Raw genomic sequence first — 21,273 nt, 5'->3', positions numbered from 1 at the left:
AAGTGGGGCCGATTTTCCGTTGTGTTGGAGGTCATAAGCACTCTTACTGTCCTCTCTCCTTCACTGTCACATTTGTTCTGTTTTCATCATCATCATCATGTCTTGGGGGCCTCATTGAAATGCGTTGTCTTTCCAGGGGGCGAGCGGAGCTGTGGAGTACATGAGTTGATCTGCGTCAGAAAAGGTAGGGAGGGCGGTGGAGTCCATCTTTGAGCCCAAACTTCAGCTCAGCCATGATTTCTTTCTTGTACGTACATTGACTAAGCGTTCCATTTGATCCTATTCATCTCGATTGTCCTTGTCATTGTGGTGGCCTCTGATTGTGCTCTTTTGTCATGCCATGTACCAAACGTGAGTCATTATTCGCCGGTTCATGGACTCTACCTTTTCCACTCAAGTCAAGAAAAATGAGCGACAGCGTCCAAAACGTTGCATTAGATTAGCTGCTAACTGCTTTCGTTGATTTTGGAAAAACTCTGGAACCTAGGTTTTCCTGCGTTGGCTACATTATATGGAGCAAATGCATTTCTGGGTTTTACGCCCCACAAGTTGTATTTGTGCCATGATGTCCTGTTTTTTTTTCTTGGTGACGTCTTCAACTTTGTCGTGTTGTAGTTTGGGTGCTTTTCACTCTGTTGCGTGTTTGTTTAATCAGTGCAGTAGCAGGGTGCGCAATTGTTCTCTGAACACGCGTGGGAGTGTGTGCTAGTGAGAGTGCTCAGGCCTGCCTGCATGGCTGCCTGCATGGCTGCCTGCCTGCATGGCTGCCTGCATGGCTGCCTGCCTGCATGGCTGCCTGCCTGCATGGCTGCCTGCGTGGCTGCCTGCCTGCGTGGCTGCCTGCGTGGCTGCCTGCCTGCGTGGCTGCCTGCGTGGCTGCCTGCGTGGCTGCCTGCCTGCCTGTGGAGAGTGTGGGCGTCTGTGAGTGTCACGTTTCCCCGTTTTGATATTCATCATGGCAACAGTCTCCATGCAGATAAGATATCATGGACAATCGAGCCCAAAGGCTGACAACCGTCTCTTAACTTGAGCGCAACTCCGTTTGCCATGAATTTCACCTTTTTATCCGGCACATTCCGATGCATCGCAGCTATGGAATGTTCAATGTGGTTGCACCCATGAAATGGACGTTTGCTGTGTTTCATAGTCTCACCGGAGGTGCTTGGATTTCTGACAGCCATCGGGCTCTTTATTATCCTCATGACGCTTCTCTTCTGGTACCTCAACAACAAGTTGACGCTGGAGAATGCAAGGAGCCTTCAGTGCCTTGATGACTTCAGGAAAAGCCCACAATTGCAAGGTGAACCTCCATTGCCAGGTGGATTGCTTTTCTGTCACGACTTTAAAATCTCAGCTAGGGCAGCATGTCACTAAATTCATGTACTTCGGGAGTAGCAATTGCGGCCTTGTTCCAAGGTATTGATGCCCTCTTGTGGCCGTTCTACTAAATCTAATCTACAAGTAAATGGCACAATCCTCTCAAATGCCCACTAAAGATAAAGTCCAAAACAATGCAGCCCCACACAGACTTTTGATTCATGTTGTATTTGTGCAATATGAATTAAGAGGCAAAATCTAAAAGAAGGAACAAGGGAGGGGGAACCAAACCAAATGAAGCGTCCATGTCATCAGACAACATGGAAACTCACCAGCTGCATTTGTTTGGATAACAATTTGCATTGTTTTTCTGCCAACAGAAAAGGTTTACACTGACGCCGACCAGCACGTCTCATCATCATCATCATCATCATCATCAGACAGCGAGGACGAAGTGATGGGTCAGTATCAAGAAGCAGTGAGCCGGGCCCAAGGTCTCAGAGGAGGAGGAGGAGGAGCCAAGGTGTGCGGCAAACACGCGGGACGCTTCAGGTGGGAGAAGCGCCACAAGTACAGTCCCCTGATGGCCCATTATGACGGCTACAGCAGTGACGCCTCAGCTGATGTCGGTAAGCACACTTCTATGCCCCCCTCCCGCCTAATCCATCTACAGCGTTGACTTTCATCATTCATCCAGATTTTTTTCAGTCCAGTTCACAACTTGCAAAGAAAGTTTAGACACAGTGGACTTGGAGAGGGGATCAAAGTGGAGCTCTCGTTCAGCACACTCTCCATGGGAGGCTTATGAGACAGTCAACTGCCTGCATAGTGCATCGTGTGTTTTTGTTTTTCTTCTTTCACGGCTCCGGAAAAATGGGCTTTGGACTTCTTCACATGTGAAGCGCTTCGAGCCTATTTGCACTAGTCTGTTTGTTCCCTGCATTTATTGATTTACTTATGAGCTAACAACCAACATGACTGACTATAAGCAACAGCATGCTTGAACTTTTTGACAGGAATATGAAGCTTCAATGTTGTATTATCTGAGAGAGAGAGAGAGAGAGAGGGCCCTGTTGATGTCAATAAGAAATGGTGCATTTTTCAGCCCAATGTTGAACAGAGAGTTCAACATCTAGGGAAGGCAAAATATGCAACATCAAGCCAGTTGTTCGACTTCATTTTTACATGTGTGAACACAGAGCGAAGGACATTCTCCCGCAAGCTTTGTGGCACTTTACAGTCTTAACTTGCTTATTTCATTGTCCCTATGGTCAAATTCTTCAAATGTTTCATCATCATCATCATGTTTGTCCAAGCCTGTTTCATGATTTTGTGTCTGTCGAAAAAATATTCTGTCCAGCTCTGGATTATGGAATAGTATTTAAGTTTGAAGTATATGGCTGTCAGATGCTTTCGATGACACTGTTATGCCACAATCCCAAAAAGGAAGCTGTTTCTACATTTGAAACGACTGCACGGGGTCTGAACTACCTTCCCGTTATATAAGCAAGACTGAACCGACGTCTAGGGCAATCTATTTAAAGCCTTGTTAGAATATGCTGCTGAATTATGAATACTTTGTGTCATGCCGTGCTTCCTTGCTTCCTTGCTTCCTTCCATCACTGACAAAGGATGACAACTTGTAATTCATACTGAGACAACTGCAAAATGTATTTTTGATGGTGGAATAAGGACGGCTAATGAATATTTGCTTGTAATAGCTTCGATAGCATCTGAATGAGATGAAACGATTGGTGTTCATTTCTAGTGATTTCACAGCTCCCTAAAATGTGACGACAATACAAACACACTTTCCCATTTGACTTTGTTGGAGGAGATGTGCATGGTGTCATTTCCGTCTCTAATTTCCTGTCTAGTGATTCCTTGTATTGTCACCAGAGGAGCTAATCAGTGATTCTTTGCTAAAGGACAAGTAATTACTGATGAATGGTCCATTAACAGGAAGGCCACGTGACGCCTCCTCCAAAAATCAGCTGGTTACTCATAATGTGCACACTGAGCCAGCCGTTGAGCTGATGGAAAAACGACGCACCTATATGGATGACGACGGCGGGCTTTTGAGGCCACAAAATGAACTTGTCAAATGATGACAATGCGTCATCCAACTTCAACAACCGCTTTTCTTTGTCTTTGCATTGTTGTGGCATTTTGTGGTGTTTCCATTGAAAGATGTGGCGCCTGGTGTGGACGCTTTCTGATTAGCTTTCGCTCCCAAGTGCGCCTAATTGCTGGCCATTCTCTGCGCCGTTCTCCGAGGGGGAAAGCCAGAAAAACAACCAAAGAAAAGAGGGGATCATGCTTGATACACTACATGTCACAGAGCTGGCAAGAGGCCAATCATTTGGAGCTGAGTGTGGAAATCACCACCATAGATAAGAGTGTTGTTAAACTGGAATAACCCCCCCCCCCCCCCCCCCAAACAAATCTATTGAATAAGGCTTGGAAATGGTGAAAAGTACAACACATTTGATTGTGTGCTTCTTCTGGCAAACGCACGCAATCATACACTATTCATTTTTGTAGTGTTCTGCTGGTTCCTCAATTTGTGAGAAGGAATGTGGAATTGTAAGCATTCCAATTAGCAGGGTGCAGGAAAAAGTGAGTGACGCCTTTACGCGGCAGCTTCCATCAAATCCAGCCTCGGCCCGCCCGTCTCTGCAGGAGGAAGAAAATGTTCCAAATTGTTTTGCTTCTTTTATCAAGCCCTCAATGACACTTAGTCAAGACTCCCTTGCCTCGGCATGGTGCAGCATATCTGCTGCTGAGACGTATGTGCCACTTTGAGCTGACGTCTCACTGTCTGACACGAGACTGAGAGTTCCAAGAATTTCAGAGAGAGCTAGAAACAATAAGTTGGCAAGCTTTTTCTAAAAGTTTGGAAACAGAGGCTGCTTTTTTCCCCCCTCTCTTCTTTTCTGCAAGGGTCCCGATGGGAGTATTACAGTGTGCAAATCCAAATTGGACAATGAAAATAGGTTTGAGAATGTTGTTCAAGATTTTGGGGTTTTCTTCTTTGCGAGTGTGAGACAGACGCCCAGCATGTCATTTTTCATTGCCTTCAATTCAATTATAAGAAAGATGAAGGCGTGAAATATGATTGTAGACACACGTAGACAAAAGTGTTCATCTCCCGCTGGTAATGAAAGAGATCACAGTTGTCACAGCAATAACTTGAATCTCTCAAAAGTAATAAAAGATAAATGACTAAGAAAACTTATGAGACATGGTCGAGTTGGAAAATATGTCACACTTCAATCGTAAAATTAACGGGTCCGAGACGAATGGTCACCGATGACGTGCGTGTCCCATGTAACATTTAGAGAATATGTCCTTAGCTAAACTTGCGCACTCTGTTGGCATTTTCCAAAACACTTGTTGATTGTGCCACACACACACGCACACTCGTCACCCAAAGACATCATCCGGTGGGGCACTATAGTGTACAGCCCCTATACGTCGTCAATTGTGGACAATTGTCCACTGACTCAAAGTAATGTTTGTGACTCCACCAGCAAACTGCATCCAGAGGATGAGGCGGACACCCCCCCTGGACGAACTCCAACCGCCGCCATATCAGGATGAAAACGGCTCTCCCAGGATGTCTTACACGCTGTCGGAGCTGGGTGACGCCAAGTGCGATCTGTCGCTGACCAGCGGGAGCCCCCGCCTTTCCTTTCGCAAATGTCCCAGTGAGGGAAGCGATGGACACGAGACGGAAAGTCATCTCAACAAGGGCTACGAGGAGGACGTACCGAGTGACAGTACGGCTGTCCTCGGTCCGGAGGTAAATGCTGACGCACATATGCGAGTAAATGCAATGAGGCCGGCCACGCTAGGCTAGGCTAGGCTAGGCTAGGCTAGGCTAGGCTAGGCTAGGCTAGGCCAGGCCAGGCCAGGCCAGGCCAGGCCAGGCCAGGCCAGGCCAGGCCAGGCCAGGCCAGGCCAGGCCAGGCTAGGCCAGGCCAGGCCAGGCCAGGCCAGGCCAGGCCAGGCCAGGCCAGGCCAGGCTAGGCCAGGCCAGGCTAGGCCAGGCCAGGCCACGCGTGATGTCATCTCCGTGTCCCTTCAGGAGACGTCAGGCCGCGGTTCAGCAGCACGGCTCCCCAAAGCCTACCGAGCGGATCAGGCTGCAAAGTACGGGACTCTGGATGTGGTGTTTGACTACGATCCGGAGGAGCAGCAGCTGGCGGTGACCATCGTGGCCATAACGGACCTGCCCGCTCTAAAACACACGGGCAACATCTCGTGGCAGGTCCACCTGGTGCTGCTGCCCACAAAGAAACAGCGGGCAAAAAGCGCTATCCAAAGAGGCCCGTGCCCTCTCTTCACAGAGACCTTCCACTTTTGCCACATGGAGTCCGAGATGATCGGCAACTACGCCATCAGATTTCGCCTTTACAGTATGCGCAGGATGAAGAAAGAGAAGGTGCTGGGCCAAAATGTCTTTTATCTCACCAAGCTCAACCTCCAGGGGAAATTGTCCGTGCCGGTCAGTCTCGATCCGTGCCGCGCCTACCAAGTGAGTATACAAGCCGACTCTCCGATTGTTTCAGGGATCATCTGGAATGATTTTGGAACAATAAGGCCCCGAGACTTAACAAGGTGTAAAACTCGCAGGGCGCCGACTCCCAAACGAGTCTCTCGGATACGACGTGCAGCGAAAGCGCCTCGTCCTTCCCGTCGCTCAGTCCAAGTTCCACCCCGGAAATCCTGCTGGGCCTGGTGTACAACGCCACGACCGGACATCTCTCTGTGGAAGTCATCAAGGGCATTCATTTCAAGAACCTGGCTAGCAATAAGCCACCCAGTAAGTATTGACATTTTTCATCTGGCCAGCATGTTGAAAGATCCTCCGGTCAAGTCTTTTTCTTCCCTTGCATCAGGCATCTTGTGTCTTTGCTTCCGACCTTGTCATCCTATTTGATGCTTTGGTTTGCTCTTTTTCTTACTGCTGCCCAACCCTTGTTGTCAGACGGACTGTTCTGTTGTCTCAAACACTTGATAGGTGGACAGGTTTATGTTATCAGAGGTGAGTGGCGACCTAGCTAGCCCTGCTTCAGATGACACGCCTTTCAATCGGTCTTCATGGATGGAGAACGAATTGAAGCGTGTCCACATGTTTGAACTCCATTTTGACTGGCTCGCTCGTCCATGATCTCATTTGAAAGCTGAATGCTTCCTTGCATGTGTCCTCCCTCCCTCACCTGTGCCTGAAATCCTTGCATGTTTCCCCTCTTGCAAAACATCAGCAGCAGCAGCAGCAGCAGCAGCAGCAGCAGCAGCAGCAGCAGCAGCAGCAGCAGCAGCAGCAGCAGCAGCAGCAGCCCCAGCCCCTCCCTCCCTCTCTCTCATTCCCAACAATAGCAAAGTGCCGTCCGTGGCTGACCGCTTGCGACATGGCCAGCGCCATTCAGCAGCTGTCAAAAAAGAAATCAAGGCTATTTTCAGGGCTTTTATGTCAAAGAGAGCCACTGAAAGTATCTTTGAAGGCTGCGAGGGAGGGATTGAAAGGCAGCTGCCACTCAACAGTATGAAAGCCCGAGCCAGCTATTCATTCTCTTGATTCCATCCTAGACGGATGATTATTGTTAACGTCTCTCAGAGCCATTGCCATTCCCTCCTTTCCCTTCATTCCTGCCTCATTTGCTTTCATTCCAATGCGCGGCCTATTTTTCACCTGGCAAGCCACACAAAATATCTTTAGCAACATACTATATTTGCTTGTTTACCTGAATTGAAAAAAAACACCACAGACCTGTCACCACTATTGCCATCGTTTTCGGAATCATTTCTTTTCCTCATCCATGTCGGTGGCTTTTTCTGGCCCCTTTTAGCATTAAAAGTATGTTGAGCTTCGACAGTTGCATAGCAACAAGACCGAAGAAAAGCTTCTTGTGCCCTTTGAGCTCCTTGTCTTTGCTATGAGGAACACTTTGCGTTAGAGCAGGAGGAAAAGATCCTATACACAAATGACCGGGAGCCATTACTGGGAGCAAGTATTTGTCATTTGATTCAGGCAATTGAGAGACATCATGACATCATTTTGCATGAAATGTTTGCTTGTAGACAAATGACGTCTGCCTGGCTGCCTGCCTGCCTGCCTGCCTGCCTGCCTGCCTGCCTGCCTGCCTGCCTGCCTGCCTGCCTGGCTGCCTGCCTGCCTGCCTGCCTGCCTGCCTGCCTGCCTGCCTGCCTGCCTGCCTGCCTGCCTGCCTGCCTGCCTGCCTGCCTGCCTGCCTGCCTGCCTGCCTGCCTGCCTGCCTGCCTGCCTGCCTGCCTGCCTGCCTGCCTGCTCTAATTGGAGCTCTTTTGCTTTCTCGTTCAGACACGTACGTTAAGCTGACCTTGCTGAACTCCATGGGCCACGAGATGTCCAAGTGCAAAACATCCATCTGTCGAGGCCAAGCCAACCCAACCTACAAAGAGACCTTTGTCTTCCAGGTTGCCCTTTTCCAGCTATCGGACGTAACGCTCATCCTCTCCGTCTACAACAAACGCAGCATGAAACGGAAGGAGATGATCGGCTGGATCTCTCTTGGGCTCAACAGCTCCGGAGAGGAAGAGCTCACCCACTGGACTTTGATGAAAGAGTCCAAAGGACAGCAGATTTGCCGCTGGCATAGTCTGTTAGAGTCCTAACGGCCCGCCGCGCGCTGCAACAACGTACACAAGCATAAGAGCACGAGGGTTACACGTTCTTGTCACCTGAACTGGGTAGCAAATACGCTAACAAATGGAACCGCCACTCACTTTTCAATTTTAATTCAATTCAATTCAATTCAATTCAATGCAAGCTGGAAACACAGAAAGACTCTACTGTGCTCAGAGAACACAAAAGCTACAACGTTGAGCACCGTATCTGAACTCTGAGTTCAATCTTTCATCATCAAAGATTTTTGTAAATTTGGATAGGCGATTTTTTTCATCGTTTCTTGAAAAACGAAGAAATCATATGTAGATAACTATTTCCAAATTGTTTCCATTGCTTTATGGAAGGCGACAGCTTCCATCCTTAGTGATGCCAAGTGTGGTGCTATGCTGCTGCTTTGCTGCTTTGCTGCTTTGCTGCTTTGCTGCTTTGCTGCTTTGCTGCTTTGCTGCTTTGCTGCTTGCCTTATGGGTGTGGAAGCCAAATCAGAAACAAACAAGTGTGCTGCATCATTCCTCAAACTGCAATATGAAGACAATTCAAAGTGGGCCACTTTCTGCCCTCATGTATTGTGCACAATCATCTTTGGAGTTCCGTGCTTGTGCTCTGTGCAGTTTAGTTAGTGTGTGTTGGCAAATGTGTTGAAAGGTAGACTACAGAGCCAGATCAAATTTGACTTTGGGGTCTTCACAAAATAATAAGCCACTTCTTGATTGTTCGTTTACTGTGTCCTTTCTGTGGACTCAATGTTTTATAGCTATTTTTGTATCAATTATAATGGGGAGGAAAACGTACAAAGACATTTATTCATGACTCACTTATGCGGTGCTGCTGCCATTTGTTTGATAATATCGGTCATTTGTGATTTCATTGTTTTTGGGACAATAGTTGAAATTTTGTACACCTCTTCCAGAGTGAGATGGAAGCCTGTCACGTTGATCCTCCCTACAAATTGAAGCACATCTAGCACAATCCATGACAACAGAAGCACCAATGGCACAGAACTTGAGCTCATTTTGACACCATAGCAGTCATTGACTGTTCTTTGTCACATCATCAAACGCTGCAGAAGGGCATCGGTGCCTTTTTGTTTCTTAACCTGTGATATAGATAGATAGATAGATAGATAGATAGATATGGTCTTCATGTACTTGTGCCTACAAATGTAATTCATTTCTTATTCTTGATGGATGTCATTTGTTTGCACATAAACAAACAAAGAAACACTTTGAACTGTTTATGATAAAACTGAGGGGGAAAAGGTGAGAGGTTGCCATGTTTTTTTAAACCTTCGCTATGCCGCTCTTACACTGCATCACCAGCAAACAACCAACAGGTGGAGCAGCCATTTCACTTGGCTTCATTCGTTTGGCTCATTTCATTGCAATTGATATGATTTGACAACCTTTGCTATTAAAATCAACAAAATGACACAAGAGTAATTACGGCAAATTTGGTCACGCTTTGGGCTCAGAGACACATTCTTTATCATTGCGACTTCTGTTATCATACATCTCTGCAAATGAGAAGCACGTGACGTGTGTGTCTATGGATGGATCTGTTTGATTCGAGACAAATCTTGTAATTTTGGCAGACGTCAATAAAAAAAACATTCACCTTGATCAGAAAAAAAAGAACCTAAGATCAGAAGTTCTTTGGGGGTTAGCGTCACATTCCATAGCTGAACACGGAACAAAACGCTTCGGGGAAGAAATGCTGGAAAATAACATTCAGTGGCTGCTTGCGGAATCAAAGGGAGGGGAAATGCACAACAGATGAGAGAGAGGGGGGGGCTTGCTCCCTCCCCCCCCCCCCCCTCTTTTTTTTCCGGTCGCATCCTTGCAACCGCACCCGTCAAAAAAGTGGTGCTACAATACCTCTACGTGGTGTTGGAAAGAAAGAAAATACTACGACTATAATAATATGAATAAAGATCCAGTGCCCGTTCCATGTAATCCCACCGAACCTGATGAGCATAAATTGTTTTCATCTATGGCTTTAAACTTTATAAACACAACAACAACAACAACAACAACCAAGAGGACAAAAAAAGACAAGTCAGCATCGTCTTCATTTCTTCGGGTCTCCCATCTGACCAGTGTGATAAATTACGAGGTGTCCTCGAACGCCTCACAGCAGCAGTTGACTTGAAGAGATGCGACTGCGACGCGGCTACGTGTTGTTTTTCCTTTCCTCTCTCTGTCTGCACAGCCACAAGAAGAGAGACAGCCAGCCAGCCAGCCAGCCAGCCAGCCAGCCAACCAACCAGCCAGCCAGCCAGCCAGCCAGCCAGCCAGCCAGCCAGCCAGCCAGTCATCCAGCCAGCCAGCCAGCCAGTCATCCAGCCAGCCAGCCAGCCAGCCAGCCGGCCAGCCCAGACATCAGCAGCGCTGGCCCACGTCTTTGCATGTTCTCTATGGACGCAATGACTAATTAGTGCCCCCTTATTGAAGGAATCGGAAAACACCTTTTGGACGGACGGACGGACGGCGCGCGAGGATTCTCTCGGCGTGTGGAAACGCGCGTCTCGACATATTTCCTGTTTTCCGTCCAGTCTGGAAACAACGCATACACATTTTGTTTGCTTTGGTGTTTTTTCCCGTTTTTAAATCAATTTTTTTAAATTGCTGCGCTGGGATTTCGTGTCCACCTGAAAAGCAATTGTGGAGGCAGATACCAAGGGAATTCAACTCAGGTAAACCAATGGAATTGAATGATTTGATGCGCTGCGCTGCATATTTATCGCTCAATCACGAAGCTGTCATTGCAGTACAATAGAGCTTGACGTGTCAAGTTTCTCTCTCTCTCTCTCTCTCTCTCTCTCTCTCTCTCTCGAGTTTACTATCGGAAGAATCCCAAAACCAATGCAATCTTTGTGCTTTGTTGTTGTTATTGTTTTTCAATTGTGTTTCAGATACGGTCTTTGATATCGAATAGAGTAGAATGCCCCGATTGTCATTGTACCACCAGTACACTACAAGGAAATGTAGTGCAACTATCTTGCCAGATTGGAGGATTTCTTTGAACCGCTGCGGACAGTCTCTGAGAAAAATGGGCAAATGACTGACTGACTGACTGACTGACTGATGTTGATACTTTTAGTGCACTAGATTGTGTCCACTTGTGGATGAACTTGTCATAGCTTTCCTGATGAATGATCAGTGAACCGGGTCAGTTCATGAGTGGCCTGACTGACTGACTGACTGACTGGTTGAGTGCATGAAACATGGCGTACTACATCTGTCTGTCCAGCGTCACTTGATTGTTTTGCTTGTTTTGAATCCTGCCTCTTGCAAAGCTGGCTGCAGTTGTTCTTTGAAAACATTTTCATTCGCTGAGCGCTGCTTGACATCTATCATTTTGCTCTTTGTGGAGGGCTGGCCAGCTCCGCAAGAGACATATTCCTAAAGATAAGCTGTAGCGTCCCTCCTGCATGCACTGTGTTAGAGTAGAGAGATGGATGGATAGATGGATGGATGGATAGATAGATGGATGGAAAAAGGAGGAAAAAAGTTCTAGAAAAGAGGGCGGGATAGCCGCTTTCAATTGACAAGTCAGAGAAGGTGCCAACAGGAGAAAGTGCCCTCCCTGTCCCTGCATGGTGGCTTTCTGGCAGTCATTTTCAAAAGCCGGTGGCACATTTCTTGTCTTGGCCCCTCCAGTTCTATCACAAGCACTTGCTGTGTTCCCCTCCTTCTTGTTCTCTTGTGATGCCATCAATCATATCTTGCTCTCCGCAGATTCTTCTTCTCATTAAGGAAGTAAACCTGTAGGTAGCCAGCAGCACCCACCCCCAAGCTATTCATCTCTCTCAGCAGGACACTGAGCCTCACATCTGGAGCAGCATTTCAAAACATGGCCCTGAGCAGACATGCAGCGCATGCATATTTACAGGACGGCCTTTTGCCAGACGTAGGGCCAAGCGTAACAGTGAACATGCCTGAAACCTTTTTGCTAAAGAAGAAAAAGGCAAAGAGCAGGTGTGCATATTTGACAGTACAAATGATAGAATGATTTTGGTCCCTTTAACAAAGCTCACATTCCACGCGGTGGGTGGCCAATCTAGAATCCCAGTCAGTCGTTGCACCTTTTTTCGAAAAGAAATCCTCCACTCCGGCATTTTAAAGCTAAACGAGCTAGCTGAGGAGACGTTTTCTACCATCTATCGTGTTTTGCCATGCGTGAGAGGCTCAAGTTTCATCCACTGCCAAGATTGGCCCTTTATTTTTTTTTGAAAGCTCATTAGCTGGCGAAGTGACTGTTCACATACACGAGCAGCCAATTTTGGGTGAAGAATTCCCAATTGCTCACTTGTATGGCTTTTGGAATATTTATTCCCAAAACATACGTACGTACGTACAGTTGTGGTCCGTAGGTGTGAACGCTTATTTGGCTTTTACTGTCTCATGCAAATAAACCACTGTTGTCCCCCCCCCGCCCTTGCATTTCTAGGCCAACGTCGACTTGTCAAACATAGCTCAGAGCCCACGCCAAGGCTAGAGGTTATTATTAGCCCAGCGTCCGCTATCCAAAGACAAAACTTTCTCTTGTCATTAGCTAGCTGCCAAATGACACTTGTCAATTGGTGTGCTCTAGCTCCGCATAATGCACATACAGCAGGCATATCATTGCACTAATATTGGAGTAGGTGTCCACCTATCAGCAGCCGCTCTGATGATCGCAACAAGAGGCGTGTCAGAAAAGTTCCAGGACCGGAAACAGTCAAGACCCTCCTTCCTATTTGTGAGCCCTGCTCGATCTGAGGATCACTAACTATGGCAGCTTCACTGCATCAAAATACCTACAATATATAGTAGATCCATCATTCTGAAAGAGATGCTGGGGTTGAGCTTAGTGTTGGCCTTGAAGGTGCAGATGGGTATTTGATATTGGACAGGGAACCACTGGAGTGACATAATGGGTGGCGATAGTACGGACAGATGAATTGTGGAGGAGTTGTCGCTTTTTTGTTTTTATAGCGAGGAGCTCACGCAGAAGAAAACTGCAGTAATCCAGGCGAGGAGTGACGAGGCCATGAACAAGGAAGGCGAGACTGCGGGAGGTGAGCGATGAACGGGGGGGCCAATTGATGAAACGGAAATACAAGCAGGTTGACCCGCGTGATGTTGTTTCTACGTGCTTGAAAGCAGCATGTGCTGTCAAGGACGACAGCCCAACTCTTAACCTGAGGGAAGCCACTTGTCGAGTGGAATGAATAAACTTTCGATTTTGGCTCCAGTGGACTCGGTAGCTGTCGGTAGAATGGATGTTTTCTTTCATTTTTATTTTTTTGGATTCCTGTTGACTTACAGGAATACGGTTAAGAAAAATAGGAGTGTTTAGAGAATATACAGAGAATATACCCACCTAAAAGTGAAAGTGTCAACTGAATTGATGTACGTATAATATTGGCAAGCTTTGATAGAGGCAGCAGGGGAAGTGCAAATTCTGTGAGTTGTACTGTTGTTGCCGGGCTGACAGAAATGACCACATCCGCTGATGATGCACCTCAAGTGACCCAAACCGTGACTGAAACGGGCTCCAAGCGTGATGGGGGGGGGGATGCACCGTTAAACACCAAAGAGTCCCTCCCAACAGTCCCCTGAGCACATGTAAATCCGAACGTGCGTGCATGTGTGCTGGAGCAAATGGAAGTGACACATCTCTGCAGGGAGAAAAGAAGTGGGCGTAACCTGTAAGAGCAGTGACAGGCGCCTGACAGCAAGCATCACAGCTCTGTGATCTCACGCCAGACACTCGCAAGGTTGATGGCATCTACCTCCGCTCCCACGTCCACAGATAAACACTCCATCCACGTTGCTTTGCTGCTGCTGAGAAATCATTCATTCATTCACTCACATCTGAATGCTACCGAACGCAATGAAAATGGTTCTTTGCTTATCTTTTTTTAGATGGTGGCTGTTGCTCATCTGTAAGGACTTGCACTTTGGCATTGGAGAGCGTCTTGCAATGGCAACTAAATGCTCGAGAGAAGCTGCTCTGCCAACTCATTGACCATACGTCTACTACTATGTCTATCTATGGCTCATCCATATGCTATCAAATTGACCAAATTGTGACATAGAAGGTTGGCAAGTGAAAACAACTCTTCTGACACTGTGTGCGCACGCGTGCCTGTGTTTCTGACCCTCTCGGGTGAGATTGGGACTATTTGAATGCCAAAAGCGCAAACGATGAAGTGTTTTCTTTCACCGCTATCTGTTTCCCTAAGGCTCGGAAACACTTAGCAAGAAGAAGAGAACAGGGAATAAACACTGAACACATACACAGACTGGTTCTTGTCACACGCACACATGCTGACCCCATTAGCATTACGGAGGAACAAAATGGGCACATCTTGAAGTTTATTAGAAGCATGTTTTATAGTCTTTCAAATGTAATGATTGCCTTGTGCATTACTTGTACTCAGGATATTTTCCATGAAATACCAGGCAAAGGCCAATTCGCCCTTAGATGCATAAGTGAGGTTGTTTTTTTAAAAAAAAATGTTGTTCTCTTTTCATATTCCACCCTAGTTTGAAACCCGAACCCTAGTTTGAAACCCTAAGCTTAGCTTTAAAACCTACTTTGAAACCCGAACTCTAGTATGGAAGCGTGTCACTTGTTCATGGAAGGGTTAATGGAACAAGTTTTGGCACCTGCAAAATGGTATTCCAACCCAGAGTGACGTGACTTCATTCCACAATTCTTTGGCATTTCTCAAAGATACCTAGGCCAGCGCCTCCGAGCGAGCGAGCGAGCGAGCGCAAGCCAGCGTTGGCAAGAAAGGCCCGTGGTTGAAACACGCCGTGTGCTTTTCATCGGCCAAATAAAAGAGAAATCACTTGGGCTGATGAAAACAAGATGATGGGCTACACCCACAAGGGTGACTGACCTCAGACACCAAATCCTTGGCATGGCTCTCACGGCTCATAAAGCACTTTGACCAAATTGTTGAAGAGCAAATGCCCTTCTCGCCCTGGTGTCTTTTAGCAGGACAAACACAAGTATGTCGTGCTAAATATCAGACACAAATACAGATGGTTTGAAAGCAAAAGGAGACTTTGTGTGCGACTGCATGAGCATCTCGGTTGACCTTGGTTGACTCCCCCCGCCGCCATCAAAATGTTCCACTACATGAGTGTGTGTGTGTGTGTGTGAGCTCTCTGTCAATCACAATGGCACAAATCATTGCTGCGGGTGACTTGGAGGCTCCCCACAGCACTTGTCTTTCCCTTCCTGACTCATTCCATCCATCCATCCATCCATCCATCCATCCATCCATCCATCCATCCATCCATCCATCCATCCATCCATCCATCCATCCATCCTATCAATCAGGCTCTCCAGCACTTGTCTCGTGCCCTGGCACTGCAATTAACTCCTCATCATCAAAGAGTGGAGTGAAAGAATGCAATCCAGACGCTGACAGATATATAGACCACTTGTGAGTGGAGAGATAAGCCAGGATAGAGCCAGGAGGAGAACATAGGTGAAGCAGCGTCTCTCCTACACGCATGCATCACTCACATATGCTTTCACTCTCAAGTTCTTTTTTTTTTTCTTCTTTTTTGCCTGAGACATAGGAAAACACAAGCTCACGCATCCAGCCTGCACTCTCTCTCTCACTCACATCACATTCCAGAAAAAGGTGCGCTTCTGGCCTCTGAGACGCTTCTCTGCTCGTTGTGCAATTTTCTTCATTAACCATCCATTTTTTTCCCGTCTCCCCCTTGCTGGCACACAACCACGAATAATTGCTCATTTTGTCTGTGCCGCCGCTGCCGCCGCCGCCGCCGCCGCCGCCGCCGCCGCCGCCGCCGCCACTTATTACACGTTTCAACGTACATGCAAGGAAGCTGCTCAGTCTGTATTCTCTTTGTTGTTGATTTTTTCCGCCTACATTGTTTGCTGAGTTGTCAATTGTGACCGCTGTTGAAAGGATGGAAGACAGATGGAGTGGAAGGCAGAGGAGAGGAGAGCTATGTGTGACAGAGAGAGTAAAGGAGGGAGGGGAGGGGAGGATGTCAAGATGGAGGTCCCTACGGAGGGCAGGGAGAGTGATGGCATGCTTGTTTCTTTGTGCCCAAGCAAACGTGGCGACAGCGGCAGTGAGGGGAGGTGATGGAGAAGAAAATAGCTGCGGGCGGGAAGGGAAAGAAGCACACGGGGCAAAAAGATGCTAATTAACCCTGGCTGGCTGGCTGGCTGGCTGGCTGGCTGGCTGGCTGGCTGGCTGGCTGGCTGGCTGGCTGGCTGGCTGGCTGGCTGGCTGGCTGGCTGGCTGGCTGGCTGGCTGGCTGGCTGGCTGGCTGGCTGGCTGGCTGGCTGCAGCACTCAATGCCATTGACATAATTGGCCCTTGGGGGGGGGGGGTCGCCTCTACAATACAAGTCTATTGTTTGACACCAATAACAGCACAGTTGTGTTCTGCAATGCCATTTAAAAGAAATGAAAGCACCATAATTTCCTTCGCGATAATGTTGTCCTTTCTTTTCTCACGCGCTCTTCCACTGCTTAGTCATGCAATGCGGTGGGTGGCTCCAAACTGGAATCATTGACTAGGCAAAACCAGCAACGTGAATGCAGTTCAATTGTGTATATCAATGGACTCCTAAAATGTAAGATAATCATTGATGCGGGTGGGTACAGCCACGTTCACGATGAGTCGCATGTGAGGACGATGCACACTTGAAGCTGTTGAGTCGTGCCAAGTGGGGGAGCTTCTTCAAGCGGGCATTTTAATCTGCTACCCCAGCAGGAGCGAGGATGCCGTCACCTCAGCTTGCCTCTGCTGCTTGGACTTGTCACTATCTGGAGAGGGAATCAAAGTGAAGCAGCAACTTGGAGGAGGAAAGCCAGTGATGAGAAAGTCCAGCTCCTGCTGGCTGCCGCTGGCTGCCGCTGGCTGCCGCTGGCTGCCGCTGGCTGCCGCTGGCTGCCGCTGGCTGCCGCTGGCTGCCGCTGGCTGCCGCTGGCTGCCGCTGGCTGCCGCTGGCTGCCGCTGGCTGCCGCTGGCTGCCGCTGGCTCCACATTGTACGTGAAAGGAAGCTCCGACTCGTCGCTGCTAAATCAAATGACGGACATTGACAGCGATGATCAAAAGGACATCGTGTCTCCAACTTCACCAACTCAATTCACCATCTACCCTTTATCTAACACCGGGGGAGTTGAAAAAAAAAGCAATGGTGTTAAAAGGGGTACGTGCAATCGTGCAATGACAAGACACGTGGAGATATCTCACAATGGCTTCGTATCAGAAGCACATATTCAAGGAAGATGTGGCGACGACGCTCGAATATTTCAGGCAGACATTTTGTGTCGGACTCACTTTTGTCACAGCTCCATTTCACTGTACAAATTGCCGTCACTCTTTGGAATGATAGCAGCGGTGTGATACTTTGATGTGGGCCTGAAGCACAAGGGCTTTCCATGCTCATGAAGCTCACGCGGAAGCAAATGAATGTGTATTGATGCTCAGCCTTCAAGCACATCAAGAAATCTTACTCACTCTAAAGATCCATTTGATTGCCTGTTTCTCTAGAGCCAAAAGAGTCAAAGAGATGACCCTGGTCTTGTCCATGAATCCTTTCTTGGAGCCAGAGGGAGAACCTCCCTTCCCGACGTACCGACCCGGATGGAAAACGGAGCGCTGCGGGACGACCAGCACGTGCCCGTCAAACAGTACCTCGCCAGGCCACGCTCAACACCAACTCAAACCGGGTCACAATGGTAAGTAACTCTTGTTTGCTTCGCTTGGCCTCATGACAATCATTTGAACCTTGTCAACAGCAACATTTTCTGGTCATTTTTACATCCGATCACTCGTAAAAAAAATCATCATTGCACGCTTTCTGTAGAAGGTCCCTTTCGACGACTTCCCGACCATGTGGCAATGTCAAGAATCGCATACTTCAAGAGGAAGTTTGTCGACGAGGACCACGCTTCGTTCAGTTTCAGGACGTACTGCCAGACTGTAAGTATTCATGCTTTGCTCTTTTTGCCGACACTTTGGGATAGCATGGCTTTTTCCCCAATCCAAATGAGACATTTCAGGCAAATCAATATAGAGCCTGTTCGACACACTGTTGGAATTCAAACTCTAGCATGCATGCATTTCTCGCTCCAGATGATGAAGGCACATTTTAATTGGATGTTTTTGAGTGACTTTTATTTATTTTTGTCCTCTCTGTCAGGTGGCCCCCGTTTTGGAGGAACGTGCCCACGTTCTGCGTCTCTCTCTGGAGAAGATGCGCTTCATCGAAGACCCCGAGGTTTTCCTGCGCCGCTCCGTCCTGGTGAACAACCTCCTCCGGCGTCTGCGAGCCGACATCCTGCTCCAGAGCACCGAATGGTGCTTCTCTCCCAACCCGCTTTTAACGGGCAGCGTCTTAGCGCCGCCGCCCTCAACCCCCACGCAGCAGCAGCAGCGGCGGCAGCAGCAGCAGCAGCAGCAGCAGCAGCAGCAGCAGCAGCAGCAGCAGCACCACCAGCAGCAGCAGCACCAGCAGCAGCAAGCACTCAACAGGTCGGCGGTAGCCACGCCAATCTGCTTAGCGTCCCAAGCAGGCCCGCCCTTCCGTAAGCGCTTCCGAACGCTCCGTGCGGGACAAGGGGACCTGGGCGACGACTGCGCCCAGACTTGCTGCTGCATCTACGCTGCGGCGGCGGCGGCGGCAGCTGCGGGACACTACCTTCACCTCCCTTTGTCCATGTATGATGCGCAAGTGCCCGGGCCGCACTCCTCCTCCTCCTCCTCCTCCTCCTCCTCCTCCTCCTCCTCCTCGTCCTCCTCCTTCTTTCAAATAGCCAGCCATCCCAAGTTAGGACTGACTGTGGTCGATGGGCCCGACGACGATGACGATGAAATTGATGAAGAGGAGGAGGAGGAAGAGCTTGGCGGACGGAGACAAGCGGGACCTTCTAGCCATTGGCTTAGACTTAGGTCAAGGCAGAAAAGCCGGACGAGGACCGCGCAGGCTCACGCTTGCGGTAGGACACGAGCAGACAGCTGCGTGACAGAGCTGGAGGAGGCGGAGCCAGAAGAGGAGGCGCATGGCGGCCCACCTTGTGAGTGGGACTCTGCTGCTGAAGGAGATCTTCACTCTTTGCAGCGTGGGGCTCACCCACAATGACAATTTGCAAGTCTTGGGGACAGAAACATAGAGCTTTACCTGGAATGCCAAACTGATGAAACAAAAAAAGCTTCACCTGTTTGGCATTGTGTGCTTGAATGAGAAGGGATCTCAAATCCAGTCTTGCTCTGTCTTAAGTTGAGGAGCTGGTGCTTCGAATACGATGTAGCATTCCAAAACTTGACTTGACTCTTTTTCATTGTGCTGACTTGACATTCTGTCCACTATTTGGCTGCATGCAAGAGCGACACCTCTATCTAGATGAGAGAAACAACAATCGTGTTCAAACACAAATAGAAGTGCCTTCAAGTTTTTACGTGTCTTCATGTTCCGAAAAAGACTTGACACTGGCATTTTGTTGAATGCTGTGGCCTTTAGCAAATGTGGCTAAGACTCTTACTAAATATACACTCCAAATGCATTTTTTCTTTTTATTAGAGTGCATGATGTGGATGACTCAGCACTGACCATACGCAAACTTCAGCCAGCCTTGAAGAACACTTGTTGTGGCTTACTTAAAGCCTCGTTTGTATGTTGTTGTTTTTTTAACGACCACTTTTTTGTTTCAACATTTCACCTAAAGCTCTCGTGATGAATACATTCCCTTTGTCTTTGTGCCAAACGTGCATTGTTGCGCTGCGCATTTATTTTTCATCTCATACATCGACTTAATGAATTCTTGTAAGGTCCTAATTGAATCAATTGGTTGAAAGCACTGTACATACCTTTTCAAATACACGCTAATCAAGAAAAAGAAAACGAGTGCTATTACTAAGGATGCTGTCGTTGAATCTGACCTTAATGTGATTTGGTGATGCAAGCGACTACTGCCAAGAAGGATGATCCCATCTTGTGTTATTGACTTTTCACAAAGTGTTCAATGTGTCCTCACAATGAGTCTCCAGGTCACACGGCGTGGCGTCTCTCCTTGAATTCCCGTACCTCTTTTGACCTGTTCAATTGGGCAGGCACGGAAAGGATGCGCGTCTACAAATACACATCATTCGCATTCATGGCATTAGCGGCTTTTTCTTGCTACTTTTTTCTTCGTTAGTCTGGGTGACAAATCCAACTTTTTTGGTTCGGTTCTGTTCAAGCAACATAAATAACAGATGAGGAAGAGCTCTTGCTTTCCAAAACAATTCAAACTCCCAATTAATTTGACAGCTACTTTAGATGTGTTTGTTACTTCCTCGCTCGCTCGCTGCCTGCCTGCCTGCCTGCCTCTCATCTACTGTTCAAACAACAACAACGACGACAACAACGACACACTAATGACTGTTTTGGCATGTGTGACTCTTACAAATTGACGAGTGATGTACCCCCCCCCCGCCCTGCCCTTTTTTGCATCATCCAAATCCTGTGATTACCAGTGTTATTTTTTAAAGATAAGAATTGAACAAATCTATGTTTTTGAAGCCAAAACAAAAGAAAAAAAGTGTAAGAGTCCAAGTACTCTCCTCTCCTCTACTAAAGAAATGTTCTGTGATATGTGGCAAAATCAGTAAAAGTTGCGAAAACCCAAATCCCTTCTTGGTCTTTATCGCAGCATGTTAATCCTTGAGCAGCTTTCAGATGGGGCACAAAGAGCGTCGACGGCGTCGTGTCTTTTCCCGACAAGCGGCAGACACGCGTCCCTACGTCTCATGCAAATGAGCAGTCCAAGAAGGCTGCGAGCCGTTCTCCAAGCTTCTCTCACGTGTTCCAAAGACTCTTATCTACGGGCGCAACGGGGAGCTCAGTGACATTGGACAGTCCCTTTGATCCACTAATAGTGCTCGGCACGTGTGCCCTAATGACTGGATTATTGCTGAAAGTGTCCTGTCCTGGATGACGTTCATGCAGATTGCTCGAAAGCCGCTAAGCCATTGTGAAACATATTTTACATGGTGTCCGTGTGAGCGTGCGTGCGTGCGTGTGGCGCTAAAGCTCTGGTGTGAACATGTTGACAGCTGTGATGTAAGGTGAGGATGGGTTGGATCATCTATTCGTGAGACTTTTTTGCCGCATGCCTCTTTGCATCCTGCCTCCTCCATCTTTTGCTGCTTCCACTTCAGATCCCCATTTCTTTGTCTCCCACGTCGCTGCGCTATTCAAGTCTTCTTCGAGCGACCTGCAATAACATTAGGATGTTGGCCGAAAACAGGTCA

At 47.9% G+C, this 21,273-nt stretch overlaps 2 protein-coding genes across 18 annotated transcripts in view; both read left to right on the top strand.

Moving 5' to 3' along the window:
* The window catches only part of syt14a (synaptotagmin XIVa), a 29,162-nt gene extending 19,574 nt beyond the window's left edge, over window positions 1-9,588 (top strand). For 8 of the 15 annotated variants that reach the window (XM_037241905.1, XM_037241907.1, XM_037241902.1 and 5 more), the window contains 6 exons: window positions 1,819-1,946; window positions 4,851-5,122; window positions 5,408-5,857; window positions 5,956-6,145; window positions 6,290-6,367; window positions 7,664-9,588. In XM_037241905.1, coding sequence (XP_037097800.1) covers window positions 1,819-1,946; window positions 4,851-5,122; window positions 5,408-5,857; window positions 5,956-6,145; window positions 6,290-6,367; window positions 7,664-7,977 — 1,432 coding nt within the window. In that variant the 3' untranslated portion in view covers window positions 7,978-9,588. Of the gene's footprint in view, window positions 1-136; window positions 185-1,147; window positions 1,301-1,697; window positions 1,947-4,850; window positions 5,123-5,407; window positions 5,858-5,955; window positions 6,146-6,289; window positions 6,368-7,663 lie in introns of all 15 variants that reach the window. The other 7 variants (XM_037241918.1, XM_037241919.1, XM_037241910.1 and 4 more) reach the window with 7 other exon arrangements.
* A 428-nt stretch (window positions 9,589-10,016) lies between these two features.
* On the top strand, window positions 10,017-20,645 carry sertad4 (SERTA domain containing 4). 3 transcript variants are annotated; one of them, XM_037241932.1, is made up of 4 exons: window positions 10,017-10,682; window positions 17,533-17,711; window positions 17,852-17,964; window positions 18,185-20,645. In XM_037241932.1, the coding sequence occupies exons 2-4, from the start codon at window positions 17,552-17,554 to the stop codon at window positions 19,121-19,123; spliced, it is 1,212 nt and encodes a 403-aa protein (XP_037097827.1). In that variant the 5' UTR covers window positions 10,017-10,682; window positions 17,533-17,551; the 3' UTR covers window positions 19,124-20,645. The 3 variants fall into 3 exon arrangements, with proteins under 3 accessions (XP_037097827.1, XP_037097824.1, XP_037097825.1); XM_037241929.1 differs by having other exon boundaries at window positions 17,533-17,720; window positions 17,849-17,964; XM_037241930.1 differs by having other exon boundaries at window positions 10,019-10,682; window positions 17,849-17,964.
* The last annotated feature ends 628 nt before the right edge of the window (window positions 20,646-21,273 follow it).

The sequence above is a fragment of the Syngnathus acus genome, chromosome 22 (assembly GCF_901709675.1).
Source record: "Syngnathus acus chromosome 22, fSynAcu1.2, whole genome shotgun sequence".
In the NCBI taxonomy this organism is placed as follows: Eukaryota; Metazoa; Chordata; class Actinopteri; order Syngnathiformes; family Syngnathidae; genus Syngnathus; species Syngnathus acus.
Note: the sequence above shows the minus strand (reverse complement) of the source record. Positions and strands in the feature narration are given on the sequence as shown.

Excerpts from the sequence above, each read along its gene's own strand:
- sertad4 (XM_037241929.1), top strand. The coding sequence starts at position 17,552 with ATGACCCTGGTCTTGTCCATGAATCCTTTCTTGGAGCCAGAGGGAGAA. Across the intron at positions 17,721-17,848 it reads ACTCAAACCGGGTCACAATG|AAGGTCCCTTTCGACGACTT; the intron begins GTAAGTAACTCT and ends CGCTTTCTGTAG. Across the intron at positions 17,965-18,184 it reads TCAGGACGTACTGCCAGACT|GTGGCCCCCGTTTTGGAGGA; the intron begins GTAAGTATTCAT and ends CCTCTCTGTCAG.